Raw genomic sequence first — 27,698 nt, 5'->3', positions numbered from 1 at the left:
ATCTCGGGGAGCAAGGGGTGGAGCTGCTTTGGGGCTTTGTTCCATCTCATCCTGTTTCTCCAACAGGCGTTTGCTGAGAGCCTCCCCGAAGGTGTCCACTCACTGCTTAAGCTGTCTGCTTTTTTAAAAGATTTACTTATTTTTTATTTTTTCAAATATTTATTTTTTTTTATTGCAAAGTCAGATATACAGAGAGGAGGAGAGACAGAGAGGAAGATCTTCCGTCCAATGGTTCACTCCCCAAGTGGCTGCAACAGCTGGAGGTGGGCCAGTTCGAAGCCAGGAGTCTCCCACATGAGTGCAGGGTCCCAAGACTTTGGGCTGTCCTCTACTGCTTTCCAAGGCTACAAGCAAGGATCTGGGTAGAAGGTGGAGCAGCTGGAACACTACCAGCGCCCATATAGGATCTTAGTACGTGCAAGGGGAGGATTTAGCCACTAGGCTATTGCACCAGGCTCTTAAACCATGTAAATACTCCTGGAGCTTTACAGCCTTTAGTGCATTCACACTGTTGTGGAGTCATCACCACTATTTAATTCTGGAACATATCTGTCACCCCCAGAAAAATAACTCTGAACTGCATTGATTCCTGGTTACTCCCCAGTCCTTCTTCCCCTTCCCGGGTCGGGGCCACTATCTCCTTGCGTTCACCTATTCTTGCAAATGTAATTCTACTGTATGTGGCCTTTCCTGCCTAGATTCTTGCTGTTTTTAAAGATTTATTTATTTATTATTTTATTGCAAAGTCAGATATACAGAGAGGAGGAGAGACAGAGAGGAAGATCTTCCATCCAATGATTCAATCCCCAAGTGACCGCAATGGCCAATGCTGTGCCGATTCGAAGCCAGGAGCCAGGAACTTTTTCCAGGTCTCCCACATGGATGCAGGGTCCCAATGCATTGGGCCGTCCTCGACTGCTTTCCCAGGCCATAAGCAGGGAGCTGGAAGGGAACTGGAGCTGCTGGGATTAGAAACGGCGCCCATATGGGATCCTAGGCGCGTTCAAGGTGAGGACTTTAGCGGCTAGGCCACCATGCTGGGCCCTAACATCCCATTTTCAACATCCACTTGTGTTGTTTGGGCATTTGGCCTAGTGGCTAAGATGCCAATCGGGGCACCTGCATCCTGCATCGAAATGCTGGGGTTGAAAACAAACACATAAATACGCCAGCAAATACGCCAATCTGTGTTGCAAGCGTTTCCCACATATTAACTGCTGTAATCCCCAGGTAAGAGACAGATAAGGCATAGGGAGGTGACATAGCCTGGAAAGCTGCCAGCTAACGTCCAGGCTGCCCAGGTAATGCCTGGGACATTCTTATCCTCAACAATGACAAATACTCATTGACATGCAAACAAAGCTGCAAGTCCTATACTTTTTTTTTTTTTTGCTACACCTGGCAGTTCTGCTAGTGGTGAAGGGTAGGGCCTGGTGTTGGACTTGGCAGCTAGTCACGGAGCCAAGCCTCACTGTTCGCTCAGCTGGTGAAGCCTGGCTCCTCCTGCCCAGGGCCTCTGACATAGCAGGTCTGAAGTGAGACCATGACATCCTGATTGATCAATCGACTGATTGGTCTTTTGTCATCTTGATGCTTCCCCTGGCTGCGCAGCTGGGGACACAGAGGAGCTATCTGCTGGGCAGTAGGGGCTGTGGTGGAGCCCTCCCACATGCCACCCACTGGGCTGGCTGCTTCCATAGCTGACTTCAGTCCCGGCAGATGGGTGTTGTTATCCCATTTGGCTCAGAGAAGCTAAGCTTTTTGCTCCAGGTCACACAGTGAGCGCACTAGCATCAGAATTTGGACACCTAAGCTGGTGTGACATGAAAGCAGAGGTCCTGCGTTCCCATGGGGTCTTGTTCATATGCATTCATTCACGTCATCATTCATTCATTGTACATTTGTTGACCCCGCATGCCCAGCTGTGTGCTGAATCTGGCAGACACAAAAGCAAATGAGTCAATCCCTGCCCTTCTAGAATGTTCAGCCCCATCAAGGTCAGTTGCCTGCAGTGCAGGAGAGCCACGGTGCCCTGTCTGTAGTAGGCATGGGAAGCCTAAGAGCAACTGGGTCAGTTCTGTTGTGGTGGGAAGGGCTGACCTGCAAACTTAGTCAGGGCAGGTGAGGGGCTCGCTGCGGAGACCAGGCAGTTGCATTGTGAGCAAGGGCCCGGCGGGCAGAAGCAGCTGGGTGTGATTAGGGCACTGCCAGGCGCTCCCAGGGCCTGTGTTGAAGGGCTTAGTGCTGTACAACAAACTCAAAAGTGGAGGGTGCTCTGGAGGGGTCGGTCCTGGCTGAAGAGGGGGCCTAGAGGGTTGGGAGTGCTGTCCGGGAGGGAGGGCCGGCCGAGCTGGCTCCCAGGACTGAGTGGAATCCAGGGGGTGGGGCTGGGGATTGGGTGGGAATCTTACATGTCCGTTCAGTGAAGTTCCTGGTCTCTTAGCTCATCCCTGCTGATCAGTCTCCAGAGAAAAACCCCTGCCAGGAAACTTGGGGTTTGCAGAGACCTCAGCATTTGTGGAGGGTACAGCTGTTCCCTTTCTGCAGCCCCTCTCCACCGCCCTGCAAGGGGAGCCAGGGAGGCCGAGCCGGCAATGCTGGACAGGTGCCCGGGCTAGGGAGCTGTCTGCAGAGGCCCGAGCAGGGGGCACAGGAAGGAGAAAAGCGAGAGGCTCTGGGATCCTGAACTAATAAATGTCAGAGCTGGCAGGAGCGTGCCCTGTGCATGCCTAGCCCTTTCTTTCCAGAGCTGGAGTCAGAGGCTTGGGGAGCGAAGGAGACTGGGTAGAGTCCTCCGCTCCACCCCTGCCGAGGGGCTAGGGCAGAGCCAGGGACTTGGCCCAGGGTCCTGGCTCCCAGGCCTTGTGGGCTGTGGGGTAGGCACAGCCAGGGCACAGCTTTGCATGGGGAACCAGAGGGGAGGGCAGGGGAGCCCTGGCCTCCTCTGACACTGCTGGCTGCCCTAGCCGGGCCTGGCAGGGTTGTGGTGGGGTGGAGCCGGATGAGAACTGCTTTGGAGATGTGTCCCTCCTAGGGGTGGCTGAGGTTGTAGCAGCCTTGTAGGAGACAGAGCCCCTGCTCTGAGCTCCAGACCTTGGAGCTGATGTTGGAGCCGATGTCCGTTGGCCTGCACTGAGGCATGGAACGGAGAAGGAGCTGGCTCTGAGGCCGGCAGGTAGCTTGTGCCATAGACAGACCTGAAACTCAGCCCTTCCACAGCCCCCTTCCCTGGCTCTCCCTGTGCAGACAGGGGGTTCCTGGGCTCCCACCCCTGTGCCAGGGCGTGGGAGGGCCAAGCCTCGGGTGGTGTCTGCACAGCCTCTGATGACACCTGGCATCCACAGGAGGAAGAGGGTGGCCTGTGTCTACCTGGAGTGACCTGTATAGAAATGACTGGCTTGGAGCAGTGGGATCCCTCTGTGGATTAGTGGTCCGTGGCATGGAGGCGATGGCTGCATACTTCCTGAAGCCTCCTCTGTGATCTCCAGCAGCCTGGATTGCCTTGGCTGTAAAATGGAGGGGTAATAACTACCTCGGTTGTGCTGGGAGCAGCAGGCAAAGTCACAAAGCACTTGCCCACAGGCGAGTGCTTGGTAAACAGAGCAGTGCTGAAGTCACGCTGGTCACAGGCTCATTCTGGGAGCTTGGAAGCAGAGTTCTTCCTGTTGGGCGACCTGCTCCTGAGCACCTTGTCCTGCCAGAGGGAGATTAGTTTGTTTAATTCAAAGTCAAAGAGAGAGAGTGGAGCGCGCGGTATCTTCCATCTTCTAGTTCATTCCTCAGATGGCTGGCCAGTGCTGGGCCAAGCCAAAGCCAGGAGCCAAGACCTTCCTCTGGGTCTCTCACATGGATGGCAGGAGCTCAAGTACTTGGACCATCTTTCATTGTTTTCCCAGGCCTTTAGCAGGGAGTTGGATGGGAATTGGAAAAGTCAGAACTCAAACCAGCACCCAGGTAGGAGAGTAGCATTGTAGGTGGTGGCTTTACTCACTGTGTCACAATTCTAGTCCTGTAAGTTTGAAGTTTATGTAAAGAAAAAGTGGTACAGAACAGAATTCCCATATACCCCACAGCAGCTTCCCGCTACATCTTAGATAAGTACGTTTTCATTGTGATTAATGAACCACACCCAGTTTCCCCTACATTTTTTCAAATTATTTATTTGAAAAGCAGAGTGACAAAGAGATCTTTCATCCACTGGTTCACTCCTCAAATAGACACAACAGCCAGCGTTAGTCCAGGCCAAAGCCGGTACCCACTCATTCATGTCTCTCCCAAGATTGGCAGGGATCCAAGTCCATGGGCCATCTTCTGCTTTTCCCAGGCGCATTAGCAGGGAGCTGGATCAGAAGCGGAGCAACTGGGACTCAGGGCCCATTCTCCAGTAGGGGCTTCTAGTATCACAGTAGTGGCTTAACGCACTGTGCCACAATGCCAGCACCCTCCCCTAATTTTTTTAAACATATAAACACCCTCTACCCCCTGACTTATCCTTGGTTCTAATAATCACCATTCTGTGTGAGAATTGAGTTTATTTCTTCCTTTAGTTTAGTTCCCGTGTGTGAGGGAGAACATGGATTTGTCTGTGTTTGGCTGATTTCGCTCGACATGATATCCTCCCGTTCTGTCTGTTTTGCTGCAACTGATAGGATTGCACACTGCTTTAGGTTTGAACCGTATTCCGTAGTGTAGCGGTGCCACCTTTTCCTGCTCCTGGTCTGGTGGGTCCGTATCTGTGAGCAGTGCTGCTGTGAACATGGTGGAGCCGGTGTCGCTTTGATCCAGTCCCGGTAGTGGGGCTGCTGGGTCATGTGGCAGACCTACTTCTGGTTTTTAGACATCTTCATGCTGTTTTCCATAGCAGCTGCCCTCATGTACATCCCCACCAGCAGCCCTCTTTGGAGGTGAACTTTGAACCCTGAGAATTTATCAGGTCATACCTCCTTGAGGAGAGCCCACACCCTGTAACAGGATGACATCCAGAGCTCGGAGCTGACCTTGTGGTGCAGTGGGTAAAAATACTGCCTGCTACCAGCATTTTATATCACACCACCAGTTAAAGTCCCAGCTGCTCTGCTTCTAAGCCAGATCGCTGCCAGTGTACCTGAAAAGACCCGTATATGGGGATGGGGAACCCTGCCTGTTATGTGAGAGACCCCAGTGGAATTCCTGACTCCTGGCTTCAGCCACTTGAGAAATGAACCAGCAGGTGAAAGATCTCTTCCTTTTTCTCCTTCCCACCCCCGCCTTTCAAGTAAATAAGTCCAATAAATCTCTTTAAGAAACACTAGGGGGCCCGGCAGCGTGGCCTAGTGGCTCAAGTCCTCGCCTTGAAAGCCCCGGGATCCCATATGGGCGCCGGTTCTAATCCCAGCAGCTCCACTTCCCATCCAGCTCCCTGCTTGTGGCCTGGGAGAGCAGTTGAGGACGACCCAATGCATTGGGACACTGCACCCGCGTGGGAGACCCGGAAGAGGTTCCAGGTTTCGGCTTCGGATCGGCGCAGCACCGGCCCGTTGCGGCTCACTTGGGGAGTGAATCATCGGACGGAAGATCTTCCTCTCTGTCTCTCCTCCTCTGTGTATATCTGGCTGTAATAAAATGAATAAATCTTTTTTTAAAAAAAAAAAAGAAACACTAGGGCATGACTTTGGAGTTCAGAGCACAGCCCCTGGAGCCCACCTCCCCAGGGCTGAGTGAGGAGTCCCCACATCCATGTGAACACGCAAATGCTGTGAGTTTTGAAAGGGTCCGTGAAATAGCACACAATGGGTCAAGCACTAGAGTAAATCTGGCTCATGGGAAGGGCGTGGACACAGCTGGCCACCCTCCCTCATTCCCTCAGCTGGTTGTCTGGGGCTCTGCTTAGCCCTGGGTCATCCTGCTGGCCACATCCCTACGGGCCCTGCCTTGCTGCAGAGTGTTCCCTGCATGAGCTCAGGCTCCTGTCCTGGGACATGGCAGGGATCCCTCTGCCCTCTGGAGTGGTCTGCCCTTTTCCTGCCTTGCCCTACCTGTGTCTCCTACTTTGTTTTTATTTGACAGACACAGAAAGGGGCAGAACTGGGGAACCTCTGGTTCATTCCCCACCTGCACACAGTGGCGAGGGCTGGAGCTGGACACCAGGAATTCAGTCCAAGTCTCCATGTGGGTGGATAGGAACCCAACCACTTGAGCCACTGCTGCCTCCCAGGGTCCTCTTTGGTGGGAAGCTGGGACTAGAATCCTGGACACTTTCTGGTGTGGGATGTGCGTGTCTTAAGTCACTAAACCAAATGCCAGCCCCTGTCCCTTGTTTTCAAGCCTGGGGAGGAAAGTCACTTGTGTTCCTCTAAGTTGCCCGCTTACCCAGGTTTTGCGAAGCTTGCCCCACCCTAAGCAAGCACCTCCTCAACCGTGTCGTCTCCCACACTGGGCTGGGAGCCACTTGGGTGTGGTTCCATGCCTGCACAGGGCTCAGTAGGTTAGACCCTCAGCATGTGTGCGGTGTGAGATTCACTGGGTTCTTTCTGTGCCTCCCATGGCACAGGAGAGGGGCAAGGCTACAGACTTGAGGTCTCTGTTCAGGTGGCCATAGGGACTGAGCTGAGGTTGCGCCCAGAGAGGATGCTAGCCAACACTCCCCAGTCACACCCTTTGCCTTCCCTGCCACCACCCAGAGAGGTCTCGTGGGGCTGTGGGGCTGCTGGTTGGTTGGGTGGCTGGAGCCAGGCCTAGAACCTGGTCTCCTCACTCCCCTGTGTCCCCCCGCCCATGTCCCCTGAAGTTTGGCTGTGCTGATTGGTGGCAGGTCAACTTGGCCGTACTGCCTTTGCCCCTTCCTGCCTCCCCCTAGAAGGTCGCCGCACCTGCTCCTTGCCCTTGACCCCAGGCCCAGGCCTTCAGATCTCTCTTGGGCCAGCTCCTCCCAGACTCCAGTTTCTTGCTCATTCACTGAGAAGAAGCCAGCTCAGTGCAGTAGGAAGGTAACAAGGACCAGCGTCCAGAAGTTCAGGAAAGGATCCCCCAGCTTCCCCCAGTGGAATAATCTTTGTCTTTTATTAATTTGCATCGTAGAGGTTTTCAAGCACACAGCTACCTGCTATTTTGGCAAGCTTGCTTTTTTGTTTTGCCAGCCCCCAGTTTTTCTCTTATTGTGTGGAATTTGGGATAATCACAGAAGCACAACAGAACGGTGAGCCCTGCTGATTCCCCGCCCAGTCCTGCCCACTCTGCATCCCTGTCTACGTCCCTGCCTTGTTTTTCTTTCTTTTTTTCCCCCTTCATATATATTATTATTTTCAAAGATTTATTAATTTTTACTTGAAAGTCACAGATATAGAGAGGGAAAGACAGAGAGGGAATCTTCCATCTGCTGGTTCACTCCACAGAGCTGGGCTGGTCTGAAGCCAGGAGCCTGATGCTTCATCTGGGTCTCCCACAGGGTGAAGCGACCCAAGGACTTGAGCCATGCCTACAGCTTTCCTGGGTCACAAACAGAGAGCTGGATTCAGAAGTGGAGCATCTGGGTCACGAGCCCACACCCAAATGGGATGCCAGTGCTGCGGGTGGAGGGTTAGCCCACTACACCACTGTGCCAGCCCCATCCCTGACTCGTTTTGAAGCAAATCTCAATTATGTCTTCTCATTTTTAGGTGATTCAGTGTGTATTTGGAATTAGTAAGGACTTCTTTTGTTTACCTTCCATGGAACCATCAGTGGTAACCCCTAAATTGGGGCTGGGGAACCTTTTCTTCTGTTAAGGATCGCTGGGCTGTTTAGACCTTCTTTTATGGTCTATACAAACTTATTAACTTAAGAATTAGCCTACTGTAGATTTATTTATTTATTTATTTAAGAGTCCTCTTTTTCAAAAAAATATTTATTTTTATTGGAAAGTCAGATAACAGAGAGGAGGAGAGACAAAGAGGAAGACCCTCCGTCTGTTGATTCACTCCCCAAGCGGCCGCAACGGCTGGAGCTGAGCCAATCTGAAGCCAGAAGCCAGGAACCTCTTCCGGGTCTCCCACACGGGTGCAGGGTCCCAAGGCTTTGGGTCGTCCTCGACTGCTTTCCCAGGCCACAAGCAGGGAGCTGGATGGGAAGCAGTGCCAACCGGGATTAGAACCGGCATCCGTATGGGATCCTAGCACGTACAAGGCGAGGACTTTAGCCGCTGGCTACCGCACCGGGACCAAATCTCCTTTTTAATGTCATAGTGTCAGCATCAATTGAGAGACACAGGAAGGACAAGAACCTGCTGTGGGGTTAAGATGTGGCTCAGACCTGTGCGTTTCACCTCTGAGTGCCTGAGGTCAAGTTCCAGCTTTTTCCAGACACTGGCTGGCAGCTCAGGTACATTCTGGGAGGCAGCAAGAGATGGCTTTCACGTGTTGGTCTCTGCCATCGACACAGGGCACTCTAGTTGAGTTCCAGGCTCCGCCTACTAGCTACTGCAGTTATTTAGGGAGTGAACCAGAGGATAAGAAATCTCTCTGTGGCTTTCAGATAAATACATGATTTCAAAGATGCTAGCATGGATTTGGGAATACTTCTAAGGATAAGCTGCATCCTATTGGGAATGTGGTCGAACTATCGTGTGAGGCACTTTGCTTGGTACTTGGTGCTAGGTGCTTGGTACTCCTAAGGGTGGCATCAGGGGTCCCTGGGAGTCATTCTGGGGCCTGTTGGGGTCTGTCTGCATAGTGGGACTGAAGGAGGGAGGGGGAGCCCCACAGTCTGCGCCCCAGGGACCCTTCTGGCTGTGTGAACTCAGGCAGCTTCCTTTCCATCTCAGAGCTTTCCAACTCACCAGCCAGCTGTGAACAAAAGCGACGGTGCTCTGGGGAGCACGGGAGTCCCCTTTGGTAGATGCCAAGCTGCCTGACCTTTGTCTTTGAAGTCCTAAGCCCCGAGTGTGTTTAGAGCTTTTGTTTTGTCTGTTGGCATTTTTAGGTTTGCGTGCTTTTCTTACTGTATGCTTATTTGCAGCAAAACCTGGGGCAGGAGACTCATAGGAGCCCATGTTTTGCAGTCTGTGTAAGTCTGTTAAGTGATGTTGGGTTCCCTTTATCATTTTTGGGGGGGGGCAACATTCCCTGAAGGGCCAGCGTCGTGGTGCAAAGATAAAAAAAAAAAACAAAAAAAACAAAAAAAACGACTTTCATTTGCTGAATCAGCGCTGGGTGAATTGGCAGAGAGGCTTCCTGATTGGATCAAACTCACAGAGCGTCCTGTGATTGATTAATGATGGCTGTCATGGTTGCAGGATGCCACAGAAGTGGTGCCCAGGCCCCATGGTGTACCCGTCCAAAGGAGCGAAAGTCTAACAGTGAATCTTAATCCGCAGCTCCTAAGGCCTGAGCTCTAACGGCAATGGCCCCTTGGCTGAGTTACCATGGTAACCACAGCTGACTCTAAGAAACCACAAGCATGAAGAATGGGTCCCATTGATGGATCCTGACGCAGGAGGGGGGCATGCAGACGGCCCTCGCCGGCAGGGCGGCTTGGTGTGGCCTGGTGCTGCCATCTGTGGTCTTGTGCCTGCAGAAAGCATGAACTAGAGAGCCAAAGCATGATGATGATGATGATGGTGATGAGTGTGTGTGTGTGTTGGGTCCGGGGATCTTGGGCAGGGCCAGCAGCTGGCGTTCAGGCCTGTGCAGGGCCCACCAGAATGAGCTGCCTAAAGAGAGCCCGTGTCTTACCCACCTTTGCCCGCTGCCCACCGAGGCTGTTGGCTGTTAACTCACGTGTGAGCCTTGCGACCAGAGAGAATCAGAGACTGGGACTCCACACACAGCCCTCCCCATGTGATTTTGGTTTTGATTCATTTCAAAACAGCAGAGAAGATAGAGAGAATCCGCTGGGCTCGTGGCCTCGGGGGAGAGGGCAAGGCCAGAGGTGGAGTCTCAGCTCCTCATTATGGGAAATGGGAGACCAGCTCCCTCCCCTGAATCCCTTCCCTCCCCGCCCCCGCGGGCTATGGGCAGGATGGGCATCCTGGGGGCGTTTATTCCCCAGGTCTTGTCTTGAGAAGGGGTGGTCTGGATTGGCCCCTTTCCGTGTCCCCATTCCCCCAGGCACCTCTTGTTCAGGGGTCTCTAAGCATCTTGAAGGAAGGGGCCTAGGTCCTTCACATCCCCAATGCCTAGCTGAGACAGGCACGAAGAGTTGCTTCTTGAATGAGTTAATGAAAGTACTAACTGCTTTCTTCTCCCTGCCCCTTCCTCCCCGAGTGAGCCTCCTCTCTCTGACAGTGCCAAGCCCCACCCCACCCCCTTTTCTACCTGTGTCCTGGCCAGAGTCCAGAGTCCCCACCTTCTGCCACCGCCCTTATCACACCACAGTGTCCACCTGGCCTGCCTGTCCCTTAGAGCTGAGATATTCCCTCTCAAAGGCAGAGAACACTCACCTGCTGGTTCGCTCCCCAAATGGTTGCAACAGCTGGGTCTAGGCCACTGGGCCAAAGCCAAGGGCCAGGAACTCACTGCAAGTATTCCACGTGGAGGCAGGGGCTCGGCTCCCAGAGCTGCTTCCCAGGGTGCACATTGGCGGGCAGCCGGAATAAGAAGCAGAGATGCAACTCCGTCCCTGACATCCCAAGTCACGACTCAGTGCTAGGCCCAATGCCTGCTTGAGCTCATGTCTCTCCTACGCAGGGTGTGAACACATGGCAGGCATTGTGAAGTTACTGAATGCATGACTGTGACCTGTGGCAGTGAAGAGCGTTCCTGATTCATGTGTCTAATTCATGGCTGATCTTCCCCCTAAGCCATTCAGTGTCATGCACAGGGCAGGAGCCCTGAGCGGTGTACCCAGGGGCAGGCGGCCAACCTGGTGGGAACTATGTCCTCACCCCCTCCCCAGTCCACCGGGCCTCATGGCCAGAGTCCAGCACAAAGAGCAGGCCAGCGGTTACTGGGGTGACTTGGCCAGCACAAGGACCAGAGTGGGGTTCAGCCTCAAGTGATAAAATAGCTGGTAGTGCAGGACCTGCACTAACAAGTCAAACATTTATTTCTCTTTCCATAAGAGAAGTCCATAGGACAGTAGTCTGGGTGGGTCCCTGAACCCCCAGAGATATATTTTCCATTGTTGCCTTCACCCTTCACAGGAAGTGGTTGCTACCTCAAGGATCAAGAAGGTTCCCAGAGCTCCAGACATCATAAACTTATCCTAGCCATAGCGAAGAGTATAAGAAGTTACCTTTCCATTCCTTTTAAAATTTATTTTATTATTTGAAAAGTTTGTTTTTGTTTGAAAGACAATATATAGAGCTAAGGCAAGACAAAGAAAGAGAGCTACACAGTTGGTTCACTCCAAATGACCACACTGGCCACAGCTGTGTGGAAGATGGCCGCCGGATCTCTGCCTGCTGAGACCCCAACATGGCCTGTTCCCTGGGCATGCAGCAAGAGTGATGGGCTGCACCCCAGCACCTCTTCTCTGCCTGTTTAAGGAACTGTGCTAGAACTTCCTTTGTAAACAACTCTAGGAAGTCAAATGTCCGTTCATCCTGCTTTTCCGCATGTATGGAGTTTGCCCTGAGACACAGCTTCCTGTGCTTCCTGACCTTTAACTTCATTGGAGGGTCCAGAGAGATAGACATACCTGTTAGCCAGTCACAGTGTTGTTGTCGGGTGGCAGTACTGTTGGGACCGCCCTTCTGCCTGCCCCTTTTCCTACCGTATATAAGTTGTGACTTCTCTCAAATAAACTGAACATCCAGAACATCCGTCACTACCAGTTTGTCTCCAAGGATTCTGCTGCAGAGGAGCACTCGCTGCACCCCCGCTCCCCCTGGGCCACTGCGCCAGCCCCTACAATGATCTTTGCTGCTGCTTTTTTCTAAGAGTTTTATAAGTTTGTTTTTTGTTGTTTTTAAGATTTATTTATGGGCCTGACTAATCTTCGCCTTGTAAGTGCCAGGATCCTATATGGGCACCAGTTCATGTCCCAGCTGCTCCACGCTCACTTAGCTCCCTGCTTGTGGCCTGGGAAAACAGTCAAAGATGGCCCAAAGCCTTGGGAGCCTGCACCCGTGTGGGAGACCTGGAAGAAGTTCCTGGCTCCTGGCTCCAGATCGGCACAGCACTGGCTGTTGTGCTCACTTGAGGAGTGAATCATCATCTATCTGTCTCTCCTCCTCTCTGTTTATCTGACTTTGTAATAAAAATAAATATATAAATATTAAAAAAAGAAAGGAAAACAGGTACTTAGAAAAAAAGAAAAGAAAAGAAAAGCCAGTGCTGTGCTGATCCGAAGCCAGGAGCCAGGAACCTCTTCCGGGTCTCCCACGCGGGTGCAGGGTCCCAAATCCTTGGGCTGTCCTCAACTGCTTTCCCAGGCCACAAGCAGGGAGCTGGATGGGAAGTGGAGCTGCCGGGATTAGAACCGGCGCCCATATGGGATCCCGGAGCGTTCAAGGCGAGGACTTTAGCCACTAGGCTATTGCGCCGGGCCCATAAATCTGACTTTTCAATAAAAATAAACACATATCTCCTTTTTTTAAGGGAGAAAAAAAAGTTACATCGAGAGGGAGAGTCAGAGACAGAGATCTCGTATCCATTGGTTCACTCCCCAGGTGGCTGCAGGCCAGGGCTGGGCCAGGGAGAAGACAGGTGCTTCTTCCAGATCTCCCATGTGGGTGTAGGGGCCACATAAAAAATTTTTTTTTATAAAGTTTATTCAAAAACTGAGGCGATCATGGACCTGTCAAGTCGTGTTCAGGATGGAGTGGTCCAGGAGAGGAGAGATAGGAGAGAAAAATATCTCCGCCTTCTGTTCTCTGTCTACAAGAAGAAACTGAACGTCTCTCCGCATTGCCAAATTGCTTTTGTTGCTGTTGTTGTTGTTACATTTTATTTTGAATTTTTGAATTTTGTGGTACAATTTTGTATAGACTGGGATTCCCCTGCCAAGCTCCCACCCCTTGACAGATTTTCCCCACGTTGCTACAATACTATAGTCCTTCATAAGGAGTCATAACTGCATCAGTCTGTTATTTAAGTGTGCCCCGACATTGCTGGTACAATGTCAGACAGTCCATCATCCCATTGTCTACACATTTCCAGCAGTTTCATTGGGAGGTCATCCCTGATCTGGAAGCAGGGATACATATTGTATTGTATCCCCACATCTGGATATGGTAGTCTCTATTACTCCATCACTATACATTCCCATAAATGAGAAGCCATGAAATAAGGTCAGCAACTGGTATGAATTAGAACAACAGCAGCAACAAAATTACAGCACCATGAAAAAATGTGCCACTGAGTAACCAACGCATGGGTGACAAAAAGAAAACAAAAGTCTCTTGGGTAAAATGATGCCACTGTGTAATCTGTGTGCCAGTGACAAGAGAAAAGAAAGTATTTGGAAGAAATTAAACTGAATTGGGCCCGGTGTGATAGCATAATGGTTAAAGTCCTCACCTTGCACGCGCCAGGATCCCATATGGGTGCCAGTTCTAATCCCAGCGACCCTGCTTCCCATCCAGCTCCCTGCTTATGGCCTGGGAAAGCAGTTGAGGACAGCCCAAAGCCTTGGGACCCTGCACCCGCGTGGGAGACCGGAAAGAGCTCCTTGCTCCTGGCTTCGGATTGGCTCAGCTCCAGCCATTGCGCTCACTTGGGGAGTGAACCATCCGATGGAAGATATTCCTCTCTGTCTCTCTTCCTCTCTGTATATATACCTTTCCAATAAAAATAAATGAATCTTTTAAGAAAAAAAGAAGCTGAAATAAAAAACAGCAAAACACATGGGATGCAGCCAAAAAAACCCACAAAAAACAAACAAAAACCAAAAACCCAGCATGGAACGGGGTTATTGAAATTACACTTTGCATGATGATTTCCTTGTATTCGAGAGAACATATGGTATTTGTTATTTTGGGATTGACCACATTGCCAAATTTCATACGAGCCTGCCCCGTTTCATTCCCCTTTCAGGGACTTCCAGCCCTTAATCTTAATGATTGCTGGAGGGTGCAGATTCATCGCATCTTCTGTAGTTGGTTTCTGCTGACTAGGGGCATAGGGCTTGCCTAGCCCAAGTTCAGGAATCTCTGTTTCATCTGATGCATCCCTCTCACGAGCTGGAGAATTCCCAGGCAGTGCCAATCGATGCCTCCCTTGCATGCTGATTACTCTGAGAAGTTGCTGGCTTCTTTGCACAGGAATCTGCAATGTAAGCGGTCAGATCATACAACGTGTGCACCAAGGCCAGACCATCCACCCCTGGTCTCCGAAATTGGAGATTCCAACATGTCTGAGGCCAACAGGACATGCAAGCTGAACTCATGAGTGCTCTCCTGCCCCAATGGCAGGTGCTGCAGCCTGGCCCAGGGAGCCCCAGTGTACTGGCTCTTTAGACACGCTGCCCAGCCTGCTTCCAGTCTGCCTCCAGCCACAGTCCTCACATGTGCTGCTTGGTGCAGCAGACTAGCCTGGGGAGGACTGGGGCACTGACTGTGCCAGCATCAGAAGCCCTTGGGGAGTCCCCACCCCAGCCTGTCCCCAGCCCCACACATAGGGCTAGCAGAAGGACCCTGGTGTGTGCCAGCCAGCCCTTTAGCCTGTCCCCAGCCTATTACGTGGCTCCAGAACTAAATTTTTTTTAAAAATTTATTCATTTTTTATTACAGCCAGATATACAGAGGAGGAGAGAAAGAGAGGAAGATCTTCCATCTGATGATTCACTCCCCAAGTGAGCCGCAGTGGGCAGATGCGCGCCAATCCGATGCCGGGAACCTGGAACCTCTTCCGGGTCTCCCACGCGGGTGCAGGGTCCCAATGCATTGGGCCGTCCTCAACTGCTTTCCCAGGCCACAAGCAGGGAGCTGGATGGGAAGTGGAGCTGCTAGGATTAGAACCGGCGCCCATATGGGATCCCGGGGCTTTCAAGGCGAGGACTTTAGCCGCTAGGCCACGCCACCGGGCCCCAGAACTAAATTTTAAAAGAAAAAAAACAGGCCCGGTGTGCCTGCCAAGTCACAACCCTTCCATCGCTGCTTTCCCTTGGCCTGTATTGGAGTTGGGAGAAAAGTTTGTGTTCTTCCTTGAGGACTGTGACTGGTCTGTGGGTTCTGCGAGGTCTGTGTGCTGGAGGTGGAGAGGGAGGAGGGGAGGCTAGGTGCAGCAAGTGCTGTGTGTTTGTAGGGTGAGAGCATGACCTTGGGATTCCAGAAGCCCCCAGCTCAGCCCTGCTGACGCTGTGTCCACATTCATTCACTTCCAGATCCTGGAGGGAGACCAAGCCATCCTGCAGAGGGTAAAGAAGGCTGTGCGGGCCATCCACAGCTCTGGCCTTGGTGAGTGAGTGACTCGGTGCCCTGCCCGCCAGGCGGCCTACTGCCCAGCCCTGCCTAGGGTAGACCTTGAGCTCCCTCCTGCCTCCACAGGCCACGTGGAGAATGAGGACCAGTACCGAGAGGCCGTGGAGGCCTTGGGCAACAGCCACCTGTCCCAGAGCAGCCACGAGCTGTCCACAGGCTTCCTGAACTTGGCTGTGTTTACCCGTGAGGTGGCTGCGCTCTTCAAGAACCTGGTGAGGCGCTTGCTCCTTCCTCAACCCAGGCTGGAGGAAGAAGGGTTTGCCCCTGACCTAAGGCTCCTTTCTAGTTCCCACCTCCCCTGGTGCGAGCTCCTTCTTTCTCTCCAACTTCTAGCTAATTTCTTTGTGTTCCTTTTTCTTCTCCCACAAGCCCCAGGAGCAGGGAAAGGCCACAGGAGGGCAGGCATTGGTGGGTTGTGAATGGGGTGGGACACACACACACACACACACACACACACACACGCCATGTGCTCTGCCTCCTGTTGCATCTGCTCCTTGCTCCAGTGCTGGAAGCTGCCTTTGCCTCCAAGGGCCTCTCAGCCTCTGCCCAAGTCCCCTTGGCTCAGTTTGCTTCCTAGTGGCCACCTTGGTGATGGCCTCCTCCCTAGTGCTTCAAGTCCCTGCCTCGAGGCCAGCCCCTGAGACCAGCTCTGCCATGTGCGGCCACAGTGGTCAGTCCTCTTGTGTGAACTCCATCACCTCCTGGTGCACAGCCCCATGGGGATGACATGACTGTCATCCACCCCTTGTAGGTAGGAGGTTAAGAGGCCTATTGGAGGCTTGGGTCACCTGACTCAAGAATCTCAGTTCTGCCTTCCAGGACAGCCTCTCCCCTTTGCCTAGAGTCCCTCCTACCTGTGACTGGTCAGCTCTCCTAGCTTCCCCTTCCTGGGGGACGGCATGCCCAGTGGTTTTTCACTGGAGCCGTGGACTACCTGATGTGCTGCTCATGGGATCACATCAGTCAGTGCTGCCCAAGCATGTCTCATTTGTGAAACTGGGACAGTAGCTGAGCCTGCCTGGCGGAGCAGGAAGCAGAATTGAGCATGATGAATGCTCCTTCCACATCCACATGCAGTAGACACTTACTGAGGCTGCCACTGTCATCGCTGCAGCCGGAGCTCCATGTCCCCAGCATGGCACATGACACCTTCACCCAACCAGTTATCCAGCATACAAAAAACAAATGTCTACCCTGAGCAGGCACAGGCATGAGATTTGTGGGCACAGCATTGACTCCACAGCAGGCACCGATGTAACCTAGACAAGGTTTAAAGCAAGCGGGAGCAGGTGCAGTGCTGGGCTCACACATGGTGTCATCTCATAGGAGGGTCGTGGGCATCCCTGGGAGCAGGGTCTGGAGAGGGTCCTGGAGCTGTTCCCCTAGGTTTGAGCAGTGACTGTCCTTCCCTTTAACAGCAACTTGAGCCAAATTAGTGTCTTCTGTCCTCCATGCCTCCTCTCCCATCTTGGGCATCCTAGCATTTGCTCAGGGTCTGCTTGCTGGTGGGCTTTGTGCCTGGAGCTGGAGACCTAAGAAAGCGTCAGGCTGTGTCTCAGAGAGCCAGGGTCTCCCTGCAGCAAGAGAGATGGAACTGTGAGAGGACCCCCACAATGCTGGCAGCATGGCACCCACTCCACGCTTCTGCATCCTGGGTGGCCAGGCCTTGCACTGCCTCTGGTACACAACAGGGGGCATCAGACATGGGACTGATGCGGGTATGGTCTGTTTCTTGGAGGAGGGCAGATCTGAACTACACCTTGAAAGGTGTGTTGAAATGTGAGGTTTCTGGTGTAGCACACTAAGCTGCTGCCTGTGATGCTGGCATCCCCTATGGTGCTGGTTGGTTCATATCCCAGCTGCCAGCCTGCCTCCGGGACTCTCCTGGCACCAGAAGGCACTGGCTCTGGTAGCCCATGCTCCCTGTCTGCTCTTCCATCTCCTTCTCTGACCCACTGCCTCCCATACTCACCCACTCCTTCCCTAGGCTGGTCTTAGCTTACGGTGCATCCTGTACTCGGGTGCAGGACAGCTGGTTACCCAAGCTGAGAGCATGGGTCTCTGCTTTTTCCAGATTCAGAACCTGAACAACATTGTCTCTTTCCCCCTGGACAGCCTGATGAAGGGACAGCTGAGGGATGGCCGGCAGGTGAGTCTTCTTGAGTATGGCAGTGGGGTGGAGTTGGGGGCATTAACAGGGGCCTACTAAGCTGTGCTGAGGGTGAGACCAAGTGAGTGGGGGTTTGTCAAGACAGGGGCCATGTTGCTGACTTTGGAAGGACTGCGGGAACTGGTCCTGGGGTTCGCTGGGGTGGCTAGCCTACTGTGCACCAGGCCCCTGGGGTGAAATAGATCATCTACGGTGTGGCCTTTCCAGAGGCGGGCTCCGTGGGTGCTGGTCTCTCTCCTGCGTTGCAGGGGAGAACCTGGAGGGCCAGGCAGGGCGTTAACTTTGGGTAAGCTGGTGGGGGGTGGTTTGCATAGCTGGACCGTGAGGGAGTCGGGGTGGGGTCTCTGCATCTGGTGGGCCTGGCTGACACAGAATGCTGAAGGTGATCTGGGAAAACCTCCCCCAGGAAGGTGCTGGGAAAATTACCCTCCCAGGGGGCTGCCTTTCACCCCAGGCCACTCTCCAGTCTGGAAACCACCCAAACCGGACCGGCAGCTTCCGGGCTGCAGGTTCACAGGGGGTGTGGCTGGAAAAGGCCTACCAGGCCAGCAGCCAGCCAAAGTTTCTCTGGCTTGCTGTGTGATCTTGAAGAGCCATCTCAACCTCTCTGTTGTGTAACCTTGTCGCCCGCTGGGGTTGGGAGATAATGGTGGGATGAAGTTAGGGGCGGAATCTGAGCCTCACCGTCTCCTACACTCCCTCCTGGCCAGCCTCTATCTTCTTAGGGAGGGGACCTGGGCAGAGCCTGAGGATCTCATGGCACCCTGGGGCAGAGCCCACCAACCACAGCAGGTGGGGGTAGGGAGGTGTTATCAGGTGGGAGAGGCTCAGCCCTGGGAAATGGGGTCCTTTTGGGGGGGGCAGGTTGGCATTCAGGTGGGTCACCAACTGGCGGCAGCAGGGGGGTCCCCTTGGGTCTGGAACCCAAGCGCACTGCGGTGCACCTGTGCTTGTATTGCCCTCAGGATTCCAGGAAGCACCTGGAGAAGGCATGGAAGGACTACGAGACCAAAGTGTAAGTGGCCCCAGGTGGGAACGGGAGGCTGTGCCGACACCCCAGCAGGCTGGCATCTAGTTCTGTTAGCCAGTCCCTGGAGGCTGTTTGCACCTAGGCCTGCTTGGAGCTGTATGGGGAGGCCACCTCAGGGCAGCTCCCATATTTGTTGTTAAAAATGTATTTATTGGACCAGATCTGTGGCATAGTGGGTAAAGCTGTCACCCTGAGGCACCAATATCCCATGTGAACATCAGTTCAAATCTTAGCTGTTCCACTTCTCATCCAGCTCCCTGCTTGTGGCCTGGGAAACAGTGAAGGGTGGCCCAAATATCTGGGCCCCTGAACCCATGTAGGAGACCTGGAAGAAGCTCTAGGGTTCTGGCTTCGTACTGGGCCAGCTCCAGCCATTATGGCCATTTGGGGAGCAAACCAACAGATGGAAGACTTTCTCTTCTGTCTCAGTAACTTTACCTTTCAAATAAATAAATCTCTTTTAAATTTTATTTATGTATTTCAAAAGCAGAATTGAGAGAAAGATCTATCTATCTATCTATTTACTCTCCAAGTGGCTACAATGGCTAAGCCGGGTCCAGGCTGAAGCTCACTGTCACCGTAGGCAGCTTAACATGCTGTGCCACAACACCCACCTAAGGGGGATCTCCGGAAAGGACTGAAGATGTTTCCCTCAAGGAACTGTCTGTCAGAGAGTCAGCAACAACAGGGAGAGGGGGCAGGATGTGCGGAAAACCACTGCTTACTGTGCCTGTCACTCAACCTCACAGGCACCCAGCCCAGTGAGAGGAGCACAGTGTCCCAAGTACTAGAGGAGGCTTTGCAGGCTCAGAGAGGGTAAGTCACCTGCCTGAGTCCACACAGCAGAGCAGCGGCAGAGCTGGAATTCAGGCTGCCTGCTTTTTCTTCCTCAGTGTCAGGAGGCAGTTCTCTAGATAGGTGTGGCTGGTGGTAGAGCAGGGAAAGGTTTCCTGTGCGTACTGCACGGCCCTGTAGCTCCAACCTACCGGGACCTCATGCAGACAGGAGGGGAAGGGGTGCCCTGGGACCACCTCTTCCCATGGGCTCTACCCAGGATGCAGCCAGGCCCTTGCTGTGTTTGCGCTTCTTTGTAAAGTTTTGTTTGCTATTGCATCTTGCCAAAGCCGTGTGTATTTACTATGAATAGTTCAAACAGTCTGAAGAAGAAAGAAAAAAATTTCTTTAGGGGTGGGTTAGGTCACATGAGGGTTGTCTAATACTTCATTGTTGTGTGAGGTTTTTTCTTTAGAGATTTGTTTTTTTATTGCAAAGGCAGATATACAGAGAGGAGGAGAGACAGAAAGATCCTCCATCCATTGATTCACTGCCCAAGTGGCTGTAGCAGCCAGAGCTGAGCCAATCCGAAGCCAGAAGCCAGGAGCTTCTACTGGGTCTCCCATGTGAGTACAGGGTCCTAAGGCTTTGGGCCGTCCTCGACTGCTTTGCCAGGCCACAATGGGAAGCAGGGCCTCCGGGATTAGAAACGGCGTCCATATGGGATTCTGGCATGTGCAAAGTGAGGACCTTAACCACTAGGCTACCGTGCCAAGCCCTGTGTTTTTTTTTTCTTAACAAGGTGAAAGGAAGTGCTGGGATTTTATCTCTCAAGAATATAAGTAGGATAGAGAGAAACTAATAAAAAAAATGGCAGAAAAAACTTCAGTGACTAAGCCTAAGATATTAATACTTACCTGTTTATTTTTCTAAACAAAAAAAATTTTAACTGAGATTATCATTACCACACCGTTGTCTTACTAAAGATTTATGTTACTAATTTAAAATGCAGAGTGACACACAGGGAGAGAGAGTGACACAAATCTTCCATCTACTGCTCCACTCCTTCAGTACCCTGCAGTGGCTGCAGCTGGGCCAGGTAGAAGCCAGGAACGAGGAACTCCATCCTGGTCGCCCACATAGTTGGCTGGGACCCCCGTCCTTGTGCTGACACCTGCTGTGTTACAGGCAGTTAGCTTGATTGGAAAGAAGGCAAGCAGCCAGGACTAAAACTGACACTCCAGGATGGAATGCTAACAGCTTAATGCACTGTGCCACGAAGCCAGCTGCACTGTGCCACGAGGCCAGTTCCACTGCTCCATGAGGCTAGCTACCCTGTGCCACGAGGCCAGCTGCACTGTGCCATAAGGCCAGTTCCACTGTGCCACGAGGCCAGCTGCACTGTGCCACAAGGCCAGTTCCACTGTGCCACGAGGGCAGCTGCACTGTTTTCTAATCCCCGTTTTTCCATTCAAAAAGCCGTTGTGATCGTCTTCCCACATCATGCCGTGTTCCTCTGGGCCAGTCTGTAACATGATTGACATGCCTAGGTCAATGGGCAGCATCCTTCAGCTGAAGTGTTTGCTTTTGCTTGTACTTGTAATTACTTCTGTGGGGTCAGTTCCAACTGCTCACAGGTTCTGGAGCCTTTCTGATCCCTCCAGCTCCCAGAGCTTTGGGCACCTCCCCAGGCTGAGGCCTCCTTCCTGCAGCAGCCATGGGTGAGGGTCGTGGGCTTCCTCCCTACCCATGAAGACCGTGGCCATCTGCTCATGTTAGAGACTCAGGGACTGGAGGGGGAGCCGCAGGTGCCATGTCTTCTCTGCTGTGCTGAAGGGCTCCCTTGGCTGTGACCTTCCTCAGCCCTTCAGGGACGATCTCTTGGAAGGAAAGGAGCCCCGCCCTGTCAGCCCTCCCAGGCAGGTCTGCTCCAACCAGTTGTGTGTGAACTTCTCGGAGAGTTTCATGCATTTCTTGGATGGGAAAAGTGTTTCAGCTAAGTGGGTGAGTTACAGAGAGGGCCCAGGACAGAACTCCAGCCTCCCAATCTCTTTCTGCCCCATGGTCTGGCTCCTACCCTTGAGCTGGAGTTAGGGCCACACCTCCATGCCCAGGTGACTGGATATTCCTTCGCATGGGGGCACCAGGATAGTGAACCACAAGTCACTGTGGGTTCTGTTGGTACCCCCTTTTAATTTTATTTTTAAAGATTTCTTTTTTGTTTTTGAAAGATTTATTTTCATTGAAGAGGCAGATTTACAAAGAGAAGGAGAGACACAGAAAGATCTTCCATCTGCTGGTTCACTCCCCAGGTGGCCACAGTGGCCAGAGCTGAGCCAGTCTGAAGCCAGGAACCTTTTCCTTTTCACCCACACAGTACAGGGCACCAAGAACTTGGGCCATCCTTCACTGCTCTCCCAGGCCACAAGCAGGGAGCTGGATGGGAAGTGGATCATCCAGGACACAAGCTGGAGCTCATATAGGATCCCAGAACTTGGAGGTGAAGAGTTAGTCATTTGAGTCATTGTGCCTGCCCTCCTTCCTCCTGCAGAGTTGCAGGGAGAGAGGGAGAGACTAGCTATCTCCCCAGATAGCCCCAATGGCTGTGGCTGGGCCAAGCTGAAGACAGGAGCCAGGAGCTGCATCTGGATCTCCCACAGGGGTGTAGGGCCCAAGCACTTGACCATCTTCTGTTGCTTTCCCAGGCACATCGTAGAGAGCTAGGCTAGAAGTGGAACAGCTAGGTCTTGAACTGGTACAAGTATGGTATGCTGGTGTTGCAAGCCGCGGCTTAACTCGCTGCACAACAAATACCGGCCTCATCCCACCTCATTCTTGCCAAGTCAGTCTGATGGCATGTGTCAGACAGCAGCTCCAGGACCTCATTCCCTGACTGTTTACCTAAAAGGGTTTGTTCTTCATGATGGGCAGCTGACCAGGAAGGCATCCTGGGGCCGTGCAAAGGTCTGGGTCATCTAGGCTGTTTGTGAATAGACTTCTGGCCTTACCCCTAACATGGGCCAGGTGATATGATGCAGGGCCCGTAGAGGGATGAAATGAGCACAGAGCACATGAAGTGCCCAGTGCTGCAGGTCAGCAGGGGCCTCCCTGCCACTCTTCAGAGCCAGAACCAGGACCAGATCAGCCCCGGAGGAGACCGAGAGGCCCAAGGCCAGACGTGTGCTCCCAGTGTGTCCCCTGGGCTGCTGGTGCAGTGGCCTCTGACTCTAAAGTGTCCCCAGAGGACGGGGACCAGGTGGAGAAGGAGGGAATTCATCAGAACAAAAGCCAGGCATAGTACTCATCATCGAGTTGAGTAACTTCCGCTTGTGTTCCCTACCGGCATTAAACAAACAAACAAAAATGGTGAGGAAGTAGCCTCTGCTGAACAATACTTGACAAGGACTCCCCGTTGGTCCTGCGCATCAGCCTCCATTGCCCGCATCCTTATAACCTGCCAGTTACCAAGGATTTGTGTGTGTCAGACTCCCATGCGTGTCACCCAAGGCCTAGAAACCACTATCTTTCTCATTTTCAAAATGGGGAAATACACTTATGAAGAGATATAAAGTGTAAACGTCAAGCAAATGAAGGAGCTGCCATTCAGGTCCAGCACCCACTGTTCTGGCCCCTGTGCTGTGGCTTGCTTTGTGTCCACGGGCTCTGATGCAGGTGTCATCCCAGGTCAGGAATGTAGAGCCACTCCACCCTCTTCATCGCTGCTTCCGTGTACTCCTTATGTGGATATACCATGGTTTATCTCATCCCTCTCTGCTTGTCCTCATTCTCTGTCCCCTTACCTGGTGAGCTGCCAGCGTGTTGCTGACACACCGTAGGCTCAGCCAGTGCCTCCCCTCTCTACCCACCCATAGCTGTCTGCCCTTACTTTGCAACTGTGTTGCAGGCTCAGTTCCCACCATGGCTCTATCAGAACTAAAAAGGAACCATTGCTGGGGGAATAAAGGGAACCGAAATCCTTCAGTGATCAGCACCAGGGCACTGGTTCCCCACCCTGGAGCGATGGTGCAGCCCCATCCTCACGAGACATTTCTGGTTGTCACACACCAGAGTGGCCCCTGCAGCTGGTAGTTAGAGGTCAGGGATGCTGGAAACAGTGTATGTCCCCGACAGCTCCCATGACAAGGAATCATTATGTGGGGGTTCGTATTGTGGCACAGCAGATCATTCCCCTGCTTGGAATGTGCCATGTCTGAGTTCTCTGTGCCTGACCCAGCTCCCTGCAGATAGGCCCAAGAGGCAACAGATAATAGCCCAAGTACTTGGGTCCCTGCCTCTCATGTGGAAGAACTAAACAAGACTTCCTGGCTTGAGCCTGGCCCAGCCCCAGCTGTTGTAGTCATTTGGAGGAGTAAACCAGCAGATGGAAGATCTCTCTCTTCCTTTCTCTCTTATCCTACCTTTCAATAAAATCTTTCTAATAATAATAACAGTAATAATAAAATGATGCAGCCCAGAAAGTCCGTGGTCCCAGGGTTGAAATCTGCTGTCCTCCAAGGCCAGCTCCTTTGTCTCAGGTCTCCCAGCGGTCCTAGCACAGTAAGGCCCACAGCTGGAGTACCCGAAGGGAGCCGCGAACTCCCTGGAGGCCATTGCCTCCTCAGGTTACAGGTGGGCAGAGGTATCAGGGAGGATCCTGCCAGCTGCTGGGTCTCCAGCATGCAGAGCTTTCTGCGTGCCCTGTCTTTGCCCACACACACACAGGGATCCCCATATTCCAGACAGAAAGGCTGAGGCCCAGGGAGGGGAAGTGGTGCAGCGAATAAGCAGCAGGGCCCTAGGAGTTCCCATTCTGTCTGTCTTCTCCACCCAGGGCTGTGTCCCCTGGGGAGGAGCACCCTCTTTCCATGGGGTTATGGTCACAGAGGCCCAGCCTGAGTTGGCTGCAAGTGGCTGGTCTGATGGGTGGAGGGTTTCCCGGAAAACCATCTGTGCACAGATTCTCTCAGCCCCAGGGGAGGCACACGGCCAACCCTGCAGGCCTGGAGGCAGAAGGCTGGGGGTTCCTCTTTGCATTTTCTGTCTCCACTCAAAAAGGCTTCCGGTGGGAAGCTTCACAGACTCCAAAGAATGAGGGCACTTTGTGGCCTTCAGTTCCTTCCACTGATTAGAACTGGTCACCCCAGTCCCGCCTGCCCCTAGTCTGAGTCCACCACCTCTTTACATAAAAACCTCCATCCTTCCCATTCTCTTAAGATAAAGAGCTGGCTGCTTGGGGCTGGTTTTGAGCCTTGCAATGCAGGTGGCTGCCATGTCCCATACCAGAGTGCTTTGGTTCAGGTCCCAGTTCTGGCTCCTAACTGCAGCTTCTCATTACAGCGGACCCCAGAAGGCGACAGTGTGGGTTCGAGTAGTTTGAATCCTGCCACTCATGTGGGGAATCTAGGTTCAGTTGTCAACTTCCTGCTTTGCATTGGCCCAGCACCAGCTGTTGCAGGAATCTAGGAAGTGAACCAACAGATGGGAACTCTTTCATTAGGAAAAAAAAAAAAAAAGACCAAGAAGTTTAGTGTGGACCCTGCATGATCTGGGCCCTTTCTCTGTGCCTGGGACCAGCTCCTGAGTATGGCTATGTTGGAACTTTCACAAGGTCCCTTGCCCCTGCCCAGTCACTCTCAGGTGCAGCCAGCCCTTTATAAGCAGCCCCCATGGGGTCAGGTCCTCCATTCTTCTGTCTCACAGCTCTCGGCATGGCTCTGACTTGGCTCCTGTCTTTTCCCCTGTACAGCTAGCTGCCCTGTGCACACTTGTACCCAGCCCCTCCTTCCTCCTGGCACACGGGAGGGCTTCCTGTGTGGGGCGACCCTGATCTGTATCTGTGGCAGATAGAGGATGAAGTGAGACGCTGGGAGACAAGCTCAGGCCTGTCTTTCCTCGGGACCTAGGACCCGGCTGGAGAAGGAGCGGGATCGGACCAGGATGACAGGGGGGAGCCCCGGGGAGGTGGCCCAGGACACGCAGAGGGAGCGGCGCATCTTCCAGCTGCACATGTGTGAGGTATGGAATACTGGAATGGGGGGCGGGGTTGGGTGGGCAACGGTTTCCTGTGTGCCCCCTGCGAGCACCCAGAGGCTCAGTTACAAACAGCCCAGGTCCTGGCTGGATGGCCCTGGGGGATGCAGCCGAGGCTCAGTTTCCTACCCAAGAGGATCAGTTTGGGGTGGGAACTCCAGCCCCTGGTCCAGGATCTGGCTTTAGCTCACGGTGCGTTGTGCCCCTTTCTCCCACCAGTACTTGCTCAAAGCCGGGGAAAGCCAGATGAAGCAAGGGCCCGACTTCCTGCAGAGCCTCATCAAGTTCTTCCATGCCCAGCACAAGTAGGTGTCTCCTGTGTCCCCATCCCAGACCACTCAGGTGACCCGCAGTCAGCCCCTCTCCAGGGACTGGCAGACCCTCCAGCTTGGCATGTCTGGACCTTGTTGGCAGTGTTCTCACAGCTCCTCTCTCAAGAGTTATTGAACTTCTATCCACTGGTTTATTCCCCAAATGAGTCAGGTCAAAGTCAGGGCTAGGAAGCCCATCCAGTCTCCCACACGAGTTATAGAGACCCAAGTCCTGGCGCCATCACCTGCCTCCCAGGGTGCGCAGGAGCAAGAAGCGGGGTTGAAAGTGCAGGTGGATTCAGTCCTGTGCACTCTGACGTGGGGTACAGGTATGCCCAGGGATGGTGGCTTAACTGCTCTACCTGCCGTCTGCCCTGGCTCCTCTGTGGAGTCCTCACCATGTGCCAGCTACTGAATACTTTACAAATGTGATTCTATTCAAGCCCCCACCACCTCTGGGAGTAGGTGCTGTTATTTCCATTATGGATATGAGAAATTGGGGTGTATTTACCAAGGTCCCATAGCCAGAGACAGGAATCTGGTCCCAAAGACTGAAAATGAGTCCCATTTTAGAAAGAAAGCGTACCCTCCCGGCCAAGGCTCCTATTCCCAAATGCCTGCAAAGCCAGGAGCCAGAAGTTCAGCTAATGCTGGGACTTGAACTCAGGCACTCCTACATGGGACATGGATGTCTTAACTGCTGGCTAAGTGCCCACCCCAACCCAGACTCCTTATTTTTTTAAGATTTGTTTTACAGAGAGACAGATAGACCTTCCATCTGCTAGTTTATTCTGCAAAGACCAAGGCTGAACTGGGCCATAGCTGAGAGCTTGAAACTCCATCTGGTCTCCCACGTGGGTGAACTCTGCCTATTCACAATAGCACTGGCCCCAATCCAGAGTATTGACTCAGGGGCTCCTGCTCCCGACCAATAGGCTACCTTGCCTCAGGTGCCCTGGGGTCCTGAGACCCCCCCCTCCCTGCGCTCTGGTTCACGTCTCATTTTTGTCTCTCTGGACTATTTTGCCCTCTGGCTCCTCTCAGCTTTTTTCAGGATGGCTGGAAGGCTGCGCAGAGCCTGTCCCCCTTCATTGAGAAGCTGGCGGCCTCCGTGCACGCAGTAAGTCCAGCCAGGGAGGAGCTGGGTGCTGCCCTAGCAGGCATCTGCAGTCCTGCTGCTCTGGGTCTGGGCTCCAGGCCTGGCACACCTGCCAGCTGCCAATGGGCATCCTGTCTTCTGACCCGCAGCTGCGCCAAGCCCAGGAGGAGGAGTTACAGAAACTGAGCCAGCTCCGTGATTCTCTGCGAGGGACACTGCAGCTTGAGAACAGAGAGGTCAGGTCCTGAACTGTGCTAAAAGAGAATGCCCAGTCCTCAGGGCCCACCTTGAGGGGGAGTATAGGGGAAGAGGAGGAAGACCACATGGGGCTCCTCCCACTCAGGCTGCATGTCTGATGGACAGGAGCACCTGAACCGGAAGAACTCGGGCGGTGGCTACAGCATCCACCAGCACCAAGGCAACAAGCAGTTTGGGACAGAGAAGGTGGGCTTTCTGTACAAGAAGAGTGATGGGTAAGTGGCCCATAGAGTTTAAGTAACTTGCCCAAAGTCACATGGCTAATGACAGATTTGAGGAGGCTTCCCCAAAGGAATTTTTTTTTCTAATTTTGATTAGGAAGGTGGATATACAGAGAGGAGGAGAGACAGAGAGGAAGATCTTCTGTCTGATGGTTCACTCCCCAAGTGGCCGCAACGGCTGGAGCTGAGCCAATCCGAAGCCAGGAGCCAGGAGCTCTTCCGGATCTCCCATGTGGGTGCAGGGTCCCAAGGCTTTGGGCCGTCCTCGACTACTTTCCCAGGCCACAAGCAGGGAGCTGGATGGGAAGCGTGGCCGCTGGGATTAGAACCGGTGACCATATGGGATCCCAGTGTGTGCAAGGCGAGGACCTTAACCGCTATGCTATCGCACCAGACCCTCCTTTTAAAAAAAGTTTTATTTATCTAATTGAAAGGTAAATTTAGAGAGAGGGAGAGATCTTCCATATGCTAGTTTATTTTCCAAATAGC

General features: G+C 52.9%; 1 protein-coding gene across 1 annotated transcript in view; it reads left to right on the top strand.

Moving 5' to 3' along the window:
* ASAP3 (ArfGAP with SH3 domain, ankyrin repeat and PH domain 3) overlaps positions 1-27,698 on the top strand; it is a 49,433-nt gene that overhangs the window by 10,504 nt on the left and 11,231 nt on the right. Inside the window, exons 2-10 of the mRNA XM_004592265.2 lie at positions 15,220-15,292; positions 15,383-15,528; positions 17,391-17,465; positions 18,452-18,501; positions 25,194-25,305; positions 25,540-25,625; positions 26,676-26,751; positions 26,880-26,966; positions 27,094-27,203. Of these exons, the coding sequence (XP_004592322.2) occupies positions 15,220-15,292; positions 15,383-15,528; positions 17,391-17,465; positions 18,452-18,501; positions 25,194-25,305; positions 25,540-25,625; positions 26,676-26,751; positions 26,880-26,966; positions 27,094-27,203 (815 nt within the window). The remainder of the gene's footprint in view (positions 1-15,219; positions 15,293-15,382; positions 15,529-17,390; positions 17,466-18,451; positions 18,502-25,193; positions 25,306-25,539; positions 25,626-26,675; positions 26,752-26,879; positions 26,967-27,093; positions 27,204-27,698) is intronic.

Source organism: Ochotona princeps, chromosome 2 (genome assembly GCF_030435755.1).
Source record: "Ochotona princeps isolate mOchPri1 chromosome 2, mOchPri1.hap1, whole genome shotgun sequence".
NCBI classification, from domain to species: domain Eukaryota; kingdom Metazoa; phylum Chordata; class Mammalia; order Lagomorpha; family Ochotonidae; genus Ochotona; species Ochotona princeps.
The sequence above is the reverse complement of the archived record's forward strand: the minus strand, read 5'-3'. Positions and strand labels throughout refer to the sequence as shown.